The sequence below is a fragment of the Brachyistius frenatus genome, unplaced genomic scaffold, assembly GCF_029030835.1.
Source record: "Brachyistius frenatus isolate BFR_SWC_R1_liver_20210118 unplaced genomic scaffold, ASM2903083v1 Contig_26, whole genome shotgun sequence".
NCBI lineage: Eukaryota > Metazoa > Chordata > Actinopteri > Embiotocidae > Brachyistius > Brachyistius frenatus.
In genome coordinates, this window is record NW_027210625.1 from 25,001 (window position 1) to 34,512 (window position 9,512).

The 9,512-nt window shown below is 50.7% G+C and overlaps 1 protein-coding gene and 1 long non-coding RNA gene across 2 annotated transcripts in view; both read right to left on the reverse strand.

The window, feature by feature from the left end:
• LOC138620719 (uncharacterized) overlaps nucleotides 1–1,291 on the reverse strand; it is a 24,552-nt gene extending 23,261 nt beyond the window's left edge. Inside the window, exon 1 of the long non-coding RNA XR_011310888.1 lies at nucleotides 1,098–1,291. This is a non-coding gene — a long non-coding RNA (uncharacterized lncRNA). The remainder of the gene's footprint in view (nucleotides 1–1,097) is intronic.
• A 2,735-nt stretch (nucleotides 1,292–4,026) lies between these two features.
• On the reverse strand, nucleotides 4,027–7,505 carry spry2 (sprouty RTK signaling antagonist 2). Its single transcript, XM_069698115.1, has 2 exons — nucleotides 7,271–7,505; nucleotides 4,027–5,085 (listed from the first exon to the last, which is right to left on the reverse strand). Exon 2 carries the CDS (start codon nucleotides 5,035–5,037, stop codon nucleotides 4,033–4,035), a length of 1,005 nt encoding a protein of 334 aa, XP_069554216.1. The 5' UTR covers nucleotides 5,038–5,085; nucleotides 7,271–7,505; the 3' UTR covers nucleotides 4,027–4,032.
• Between the last annotated feature and the right edge of the window lie 2,007 nt (nucleotides 7,506–9,512).

Here is a 9,512-nt window from a genome sequence, read left to right on the forward strand (position 1 = left end):
AAAAAAAGTTGCAGCACAACCGGAGATATTATTTGGGGAAACGCGAGCGCTTGAGATTCGTCCCTTTGCAGAGTAATACGGGGGGGGGACGGCGGGGGGGGGGGATCCGAATCCTTGCTCGTCATCCGCATTCAGTCTCAAGCCGCCGCCGCCGTTTGTGTACCTCGGCTGAACACACAGCAGGAGTGTGACAGTAGCAAGAGGACGAGCTGAGTGGAAAGTACAACAACCACAGTTAGGTGGTGGTGGTGGTGGTGGAGGAGGAGGAGGAGGAGGAGGGGGGGGGGGGCACGCACATCAAGCTTTTGAGCTCTGGGTGCCTCGCGTCTCTCCGCCGCCCACATCGGAAAACAAGAAAGAAAAGTTCAGCTTCTGAGAAAAGCTTTTTCACTGCTACAGAGGAGAAAAAGGTGCGGTGGCTTTTTGGCTTTTTTTTTTTTTTTTTTTCCGTTTCTGTTTCTTTCTCCGACGTCCCGAAACCACCGCCAGACTCTCTCTGAAACAACGGTGCGAGAAAACCGTCGACGTTCTCCAGAAAAAAAAAAGAACCAAAAAAAAAGAACAAAATCCGACGGGGGTTTCTGCGATAAATACGCTCGACGAAGTCAAAAATAACAAAAAAAAAAGGTGCGACGACGCGTCGACGGGGAACCGCCTGTCTTGAGTCGTCTTCGCCAGCGGTCACGGCGTCCCGAAGCTTCGGGGCGGAGGGGGTGGAGGGGGAGGGGGGCCTCGGCTTCCGCAGTTTGCGAATCGCCCGTCGACGGGAGACGTTTCCTCACCTTTTCACGCCGACCCGAGAGAGCGGGGGGAGGAGATGGGGGGGGGGGGGGAACCAAATGAATGAAGCCGTGCGAGTTACTGCTACCTTTTCATTTGTGTTGCCGTGACAGCTGCAACAACAACAACAACAACAACAAAACGACTTTGCAAATAAAGTTCCAAACGTCAACTACGTCGCGTTATCTACCCCCCCCAAAAAAAAGACCCGACGGCGTCGGGCCATCGAGAAGGCTTCTCCTTTAAACGGGCGGGACGTGAACAGGTGGAATGAGATCATGGTTTTGTTGTTGTTGTTGTTGTTGTTGTTTTTTTACCTTCTTGTGACACCGAGCTGCACCTTCCGTGCACTTCCGTGAAAAATGAATTGGCGCGGCGCGTGCGAGCTTCGTTATTTCTGCCTCGTCGCCGTTTTCCTGGATCTCGAAAGCCTTCGCCGACAAACACGGAAACACGCTTCATCCCTTTGTAATCGTTACTTCTTTTTTTTTTTTTTAACAGTTTTCACTCCCTCGCCCCTCCGCCCCCTCCCCCCCCCTCCCCCCCTCACACGGTGCTGTTTGATTGCTTAAGCCTGGCCGTCGGACAGACAAGAGACAATGCGTCCGTGAATAGCCTCGCTTCCTTCCTGTCTTCCTGTGCTGCGTTCTGCCTCGGTGAGCGGGGTGAATAGGCCGCTCTGCCCCGCGGCCGCCGTGGACCGCGGGGGGGGGGGGGGGGGGGGGGGGGGGGGGGGGGGGGGGGGGGGGGGGGCACGGCGGCTAAAACCAACAAAGAGAGCCGCTCTGGGGCTTTTTTTTTTATTTATTATTTTTTTTTTTCCTTCTCTGATTCACATCCCCTTCTCCTCCTCTTCCTCTTCCTCCTCCTCTTCCTCCTTCCTCCTCCTCCTCCTCCTCCTCCTGCTACACAACCGCTGCCAAATCGCTGCGACCGCCGGGCGGGATGAACAATCTTTCTCCGCTCGTGCCTTCGTCCTTTTCCGCAGCCACTTTTAAATTTGTCAGAATTAAGTTTTTGTTTTGTTTTTGTTTTGTTTTTTGGGAACCTTTTGGTTTTGGGTCCAGGTCGGCCCGCCGCCGCGAGCGTGGACTCGCGCTCCCCCCCCCCCGGTTAACGCGAGGTGGCTTCCAAACACATTGGTGCGCCGCTGAACGTCGACCTGCGCCGAAATGGGAGGCACGACTTTTGTTGACGATGATGAATTGGAGCTGGTGATATGACTCCCCCCCCCCCCCTTGTTTTTTTTTTTTGCTTTTAAACTTCACACGATAACAGATAGGACCGTTTCGTTTCGTTCAGTACAAACCGACCGACTGCACCCCCCCCAACAAGACAATCTCTCCCTATGGGAATACCAAGTAGGAGCAGGTAGCCGAGAGGAGCGTTTGGGGAGCCAAAATACCCCCCCCCCCCCTCCGACCATTGAAAACAGGATGAATGCATGCCTGGCTGAATACTGGGGGTAAACTGTTAGGTCTTTGTCATTCAAAGTGATGCTTTTAACCCTTTGCGGTCCCCCCCCTCTTCCTAACAACCTCCCTCCTCCTCCTCACCCGCCCTTCCCTTCTTCATTCAACAGCTGAGACAATGGCGGGAGGGTGGGGGGGGGAGGAGGGAGAGGAGGAGGAGGCCTGCAACTGGAAAAAAAATAAAATAAATAAAGACTCAAATCAAGTCTCCCTTTTCTGTCCCTAATGGGATTCTGCCCGTCACGTTGCCGTCCTCCTCCAGCACCTCTCTGTAAAATAGGTGAAAGTTGATAATTATGTAAAACAACCCCCCCCCCCCCTCGTCAGTCAAAGGCCGGGGCAAAACAAGTGAGCGCAGGTTGGGCCTCGGCGTGTCAATCACAGCCCTGAATGCATACCGTGCTGCAAACACGTCCGCATGCTGTCAACAAGTGTCGGGGGGGGGGGGGGGGGGGCTTTATGTTTCAGGCTTATGTTTCGCCTGCAGGGACATTCAAAACTCAGGAATTCCTGAACAAACCTTTGATTAAAAAGAAAAAGGAAAAGAGGGCCGAGCGTCTGCAGGATCGTGTATGAAACCCACCTGAAGCCGAGCGTTACGGAAAATAAATAAATAAATAAATAACTAAAAGGGAGCAGCGACCGTGTCCTCGTTTCCTCTTTTGACGTCCTCGAACGCGGGGCGGCAAAACGTCGCGATTTCGCGCCCGAGGCGCAACAACAAAAAACAACAACAACAAAAAAAAACGGCGGTTACGATACGGCTTCGCGGTCCGTTTTCAGAAACACTAGTTTTAAGAATGAAAGACAAACACCAATGCAGGAAGAAGAAAACAACAACAACAACAACAAAAAACCAGGAGAAAATACACCGTCAAGACTTCAATGTTGTTTAATTTCAAACGTTAATATATTCGTCTTCTAATCCACAGTGAACTATTCATCCAGCTTTGACACTCCTACAGCTCATCTCACGTCTGCAGTGACGCACAAACAAATGCTTTCCCAAAATAAATATTTTTTGTTTTTCTCATTTATAAAATAATAAACCTTCAAATAAATATATATTTTATTTTTATTTTTATTTTTTTTTACTTTACACTAAGCAATGTTGGAATTAGAAAATAGATTTCTCATATAAGGTCACTGTACAATTTACAAGTAGAACCTTTCCTTTGTAAATTACATAAAAATGATTGATATCCATCCCAGTGGGGATGTAAAAACATCGTGTGAATGAAGTCGACCGGTTCATAGAAGCGTGGATTCACCACGGCGTGGCACAACAACTTTTTCACAGTCGAAGTATTATTATATGTACAAAAATAAAACATCTGTCGAGCTCATTTTCTAATGTACACACCCTTTGCGTTTACTACTTTACATACAGTTAGTAACAGGAGTCTGTTCTTAGCATATAAGTTGTATTAAATGTTAAAAAAAACAAAAACAACCAAAAAAAAACCAACAACAAGGCATCCATTTGGACTCTTATATGGCAATAACACGACATCAGGGCACTTGAGTGAAGGGATTATTTTCCAGGACAAAACAGTAGTCGGATACGTCTTCATACCTTTAAAATGTGGAGCGCTTGTTTTGGTTTACCTTTCCAAGTGGAACTCGTAACGCCGGAGGGAGGTCGAGGCGGAAGACGCAAAAACTCTAAAAGCGCGGCGGCGTTATCGGAGCGCTCTCTCCGATCGAACCTTTCCCCCCCTCCCCACCCCCCCCTCGCTACGCCGTCTCACCGGTTCGGTCGGGCCCCCCCCCCTCCCCTCTACGTCGGCTTGCCGGCGTCCTCGCGGCGGAGCGCCTTGGGGTTCTTGCACCGGCAGCCGGGCCGCGTGGCCCGGTCGTAGCAGCTCTGGCAGGCGGCCGCGCACCCCTTGGCCGGGAGGTAGCACAGCAGGCAGGGCAAGACCAGGGAGAGGAGCGACACGGCGGCCCAGCGGGCGCGGCAGTGCGACTGCGCGCACGAGAAGGGCTTGTCGGCGCACGTGTCCTCGTCGTCGCTGGAGCAGTGGTAGAAGAGGCCCTTGACGCAGCAGACGCACGTCCCGTACTCCACCGCGCTCTGCGCCGAGCACATGCAGCGCCGGCCGCACACCCAGCGGGACGGCAGCGCCCGCGGGCGCCGGCACTCCGGACACCGACACCGACCGCAGTCCTCGCACCGGTTGGAGTGCGCTGCCGGGCCCTTGGGGGCCCCGCTGCCCGGCACGACCGCCACCGCCCCCGACCCCGACCCCGCCCCGGACACGCGGTTCAGGGGCTTCAGCTCCTCCGAGTTCAGCTCGGAGCGTTTGGGCTGGGTTCTGATTATCTGCTCGCCGCCGAGGAGCCTCTGGCCCGAAGAGGCGCTGCCCGCGCTGGTCCCGACGCTGGTCCCGACGCTGCCCTGCGAGCCCGCCGCGCTGGGGGGCCGCGGCGCGCCCTCGTCGGAGGAGGCGGACGCGTCCGCGTTCCCGTGCCGAGTCGACGGGTTCAGGTCGCGCAAATTGTTGGGCCTCTCTTCCCGGGCCTCCCGCGGCCCGCCGCCCCTCGGGCCCGGCGACGCGCCCGGAGACCTCTGGGCGGCCGCGGGCCCTTCCGTGTACTCGTTGCTGCTCCCCGTCACCCTAATCTGATCCAGGGACAGCACCGGTGGCGCGCGGGGGGGCGGGCCGTCGGCGTCCTGCGGCGTCCGCGCCTGAGGCCTCCCTTCGTCATGCGGCGCGTCCGGCGACGACCGCCCCCGGCGCCCTCCTCCCCCGTCGCTGTCGCTCTGGCTTCTGGGATCCATCTCGGGACTGAAGGGTCGCTCTCGCCGGCGGGGGACACATCTGAAGTCCTGCACAATGAAAAGCGGAGCGTTTATAGCCGTGCGCGACGAGCCATGCAAATGATGCCATGCAAATCATAACTGATACTGTCGCAACCGTGGCCTAACGAAACACGCTACGCGGAGGGAGGCGGGGGGGGGGGGGGGGGGGGCTGATGGAAGATCTTTAGTCACTGGCTACAGCACACGTATGACGTAAACATGACTGACCGTGACGCAGAACAATTATTTTGGACGTTTGCTTGGACTACAGAATAAAAAAATAAATAAAAAAAAAAACCTAATGGAAGCTTCGTTGTCATGACGACGAACGCGAAGTCCTGTCAGAGGCGTTTTGCTGCCACGGCTTCCTCCCATTTCCTCCCGTCTCAGCTTCTTTTAGTTTTTTGTGTGTGATATAAAACATAAACATCCGGAGGTTTTGAGCCCGTAAGTCGGAAACCAAAACGTAAAAACGTGTCGACGTAAACTCATTCACTTTTTGTTATTTTGCGACCCCACACTATTCATTTTATTCATTTATGAAGTCTGATTTATAAGTCAATAAATCAATCAATAGCTCGACGAATTGACAGACAGTTCATCCGCGACGCGAAAAATGTGACTTCCGTCATTTTAAAAGCGTTCGCTGCTTCCTTGAGCTTCGTCGGACAAAAACGACGAAAATAAACGTCGGATCGATCGACGGGCCAAAAGCCGACTCGCGGCTCGGGACGCGTGCTTCTGCCCCGTGCCGCGCGGCAACCAGTTTGCGTCGACAGCTTCCCGCCCCGGCCGGCCGTTGAACGGGGGGGGGGGGGGTCAACCGTTCCGCTCTCGGGAGGCCGATCAAAGTTCAGGTTTTCACGCGAGCAAGTCGGCGACTTTATGGTTCAAACAGACAACGCGGACGTTGAGAGGAAAAAGTAGGAACTGAGAGGCATTCAAACTGGGGGTTGTTGTTGTTGTTGTTGTTTTTTTTTGTATATATATTTTGCCATCTGGTTTACGGGACACTTGCTGTCCCGGGTCGGTTACGACCTCACTGATTCACGTGGAGATTTGAAGTGAAGTTCGTCACTCTGAACATAAACTGGCCTTAATTCTCCTTCCTTTGCCCTAATTAGCTTTCTAATGCCTTCTTTGAGGAGGGGGGTGGGGGGTGGGGGAGAGTGAGCGCCCCCCCCCCCCCCTCCCTCACCCTCCCCTTCCTTTTCAATGACAATACAGGAAGGCCTTTTGTTTGTTTGTTGCGTGACAAAACGGCCCGGGGCGGCAACCTTCGAACCATTCGAACACATTTTACATTGTTGCGCCGCTGAAAAAGAAGATGAGTGACGAGATAAAAATAAATAAATCAATAAAAAAAAAGGTTTGAAGCATGAAAGAGCCCATGTTAAAGGGGGGGGGGGGGGCATCTCTGTGAGGGCTCTTTTGGATTTATGAGCTTTTTTGTTTTTGTTTTGTTGCTGCAGATAGGCACACTCAAGATTGTAGCCCATTACTGGATGGGGGAGGAGGGAGGAGGGAGGAGGAGGAGGAGGGGGGCTCTCATCTGCTTACAGGGGCTGTCTGCAAGCGGTGTCGGCCTCAGTGGGTGGGTGGGAGGTCGGGGGTGAGGGGGGTGAGGGGGGGAACCAGAGCAAACGGATAGCAGTCGATTAAAAAAAAAAAAAAAAAAAAAAAAATTAAAAAAAAATGACAGGTCAGACATCATAAAATAATAAAAGTGGCGGCTGCAAATTAAATAAATAAATAAATAATAAATAAATAAAATCACGAGTGATGAATTCAATTAAGAAGTTTTATTGTTTTCCACTGTTTTAGCATGTTATATATATATATATATATACATATGAGAGGAGAGCGGCGGGTGTCAGCGGGTATACGGGACATATGTGGAGGAAACGGGACAGGGTGCGCACACGCGTGCCACCTCGGGACACTTCCGAATAAAAGCGGACGAGCGGCGGCGGGCTACGAAACCGGGAGTCGTTCGCCGTCACGTTAAGTTCCTCCGTGACGAGGGAAAACACCTGTCTCGCGCTTCAGAGGAGGTTAACGGGACGGGCCCGGTTTAATAAACAGCACAAGGGCTTCGCGATCAAAGTAAAAAAAACAAAAAAAAAAGAGACCTCACCATCATTACGGGACAAAAAAAACAGACTTTACTGATACTAAGACAAAAAAAAAGAAAGAAAAGTGGACAACTCACCGTGCTTTTCGACACTTTTTAGTCCCCGTTTCGGTGAAATAAATCCAAAGTTGAGGGTTTATTCCCTCGCAGCGGCGGCAGCAGCAGCGGCAGCAGCAGCAGCGGCGGCGGCGGCGGCGGCGGCTCGGTCGGGAAAGCCGTCGGTAAAATCCGTTGAGAAAGTTCCGGAGCTGGTGGTGCGCATTTTCACGGGAAGCACCGCCGAGACGTAAAACCCCATGCGTTGGGTTTTTTTTTTTTGCGCAAGAGCACGAGGCGTTAAAGCACGCGAGAAACGGGAGAAATTCAATCACCGTCGCGGAGGAAAACTCGACTTTTGCGAGAAAAAAAAAAAAAAAAAAAAAAAAAAGTGTTTAAAAAAAAAAAAGTGTTAAAAAAAAAAAAAAAAAAAAAAAAAAAAAAGCAAGAGAGGCGAGCGACGAAAACTCCGGCTCGGAACTACTTTTCTTTCGCTGTGTTTTATCCCCCAAAAAAAGCTCCGAGGGGCTGCAAGTACTTTTTTTTTCTCTCTCTCTCTCTCTCTCTCTCGTGTGTTTTTTGTTTTTTTTTCTTCTCTTTCCGGAGAGGAGGTCGAGATTTGGGCTGTAAATGGCGTCAAAACTGAAGGTGGTGGGGGGGAGGGGAGGGGGGGACAGAGCGCTTGTTGTTGCAGCGGATATCTCGCATCCGGTGCTCAGCCATTGGCTGCTCGCTGAGCGGCCGTTCACACCCGGTCTGATCAATTAATACCGCGGGAACATGAGTGCTCGGCCTCCGCCGCACTTACAATATTCTTGTCGCTGCTGACCCATTTTTTTTTATTTTAATTTTTTTTATTTTATTTTACTTTATTTATTTATTTATTTTTTAAAGCGGAGCTTCTAATATCACTCCACTGACAAGTAACCTGTCGTTTAAGTTGTTGCTATTTGCGATCAGCAGACAAATGCACAAACAAATACATTGTGATGAAGGTGGACTGCGTTCACTGAGGCTACAGCAGGCAAACATGTTATTTCACCCATAATAATGCGGTAATATATTAAGCCAGGCTTACTACTGTATTATATAACCTACTATAGCGCTTATATTTGCTCAATGAGTACTTTTACTTGGTATATTCTGCCAGCTGTACCTCTGTGCTTTTCCTTTGAAAACAAACTATTTACACGTCTCTGATTTTATAGAAAAACTGTATTTACTCTGAGCCGTTGTGAATAATTGTGAAGCAGCGCCCCCGTGTGTCCTCACCCGGCTACTGCAAGGCTGACAGGAAGGCAGTGAGTATGGGATTAGATTGAAGGCAAAAAAAACGAGTCGGTGCACTCTGGCAAGAGTGTGCTTATAAAAAGCCAAGTCATCCGTTGCCCAGCTATGCAATATCTTAAATAAAGTACAGTAAAATAAACAATAAAAGGCCAATCGGCTGGTGTTCACTGAGCCTGGACACAAAGAGACATCGTTCTCCTCTGTTTTACTAGTGGAGCGTCCACAACTTCCCTTTCTCTTGAAACAATTTGTCTTCCGGCGTTCTTCCCGTCTCGGCCATTTATTCACCGCTGACTCTTTGCTCTTCTTGATGGTAATGAAAATGTTGCACGCTTACAGCTACAGACACACAACATAAAGATACACAAGTTCGGGAGCGATCAAGAAACGGACGTTTTCCCTGGTTTAACACGTCAAACATGTGAAATCGCAAGAAACAAATAAAAACAGGGGTTATGATTCAATAAATTGCCAGGTTGTAAAAAAAAAAAAAAAAAAAAGGTGATATATAGCAATTTTTTAAATCCAATTTTATGAAAACTGTCATAGTGTCATACATTTCTGTCTCAGTTATGTTGGAGCTGAAGAGTCACGTGGCTGAAGACGGATTACGACACCGCCATCTAGTGGTCGGAGGTTTTTAAACAACACAGAGTCTGCCGTGAATCTTAGAATTTCAGTTTTCCCTTTTCCCGTGGCTGTCAAAAGAGGGAAAACAGCCGTTTTCCTCGTTCGATCTAAAAGTGGGCGTCTTTCGTCCTTCGGCGCGGCACGCGGACGGACTTTCATGCCAGCAGACCCAAAGTGACGGGGGAGGGCTGGTTCGGTTCTTGGAGCGGAACCAGAAACTCCGCTGGATGATTCTGAAGAAAGTCCCGGGCATCGCGCTCGTCCCTCTCACCTCGTGACTTCAGAGGACTCCATAATAAACCTAACCCCAAAAAAGCCGACTGCAATAGCACCGCTTTCTTGCGCAATAGTCTTGAGATGGGAT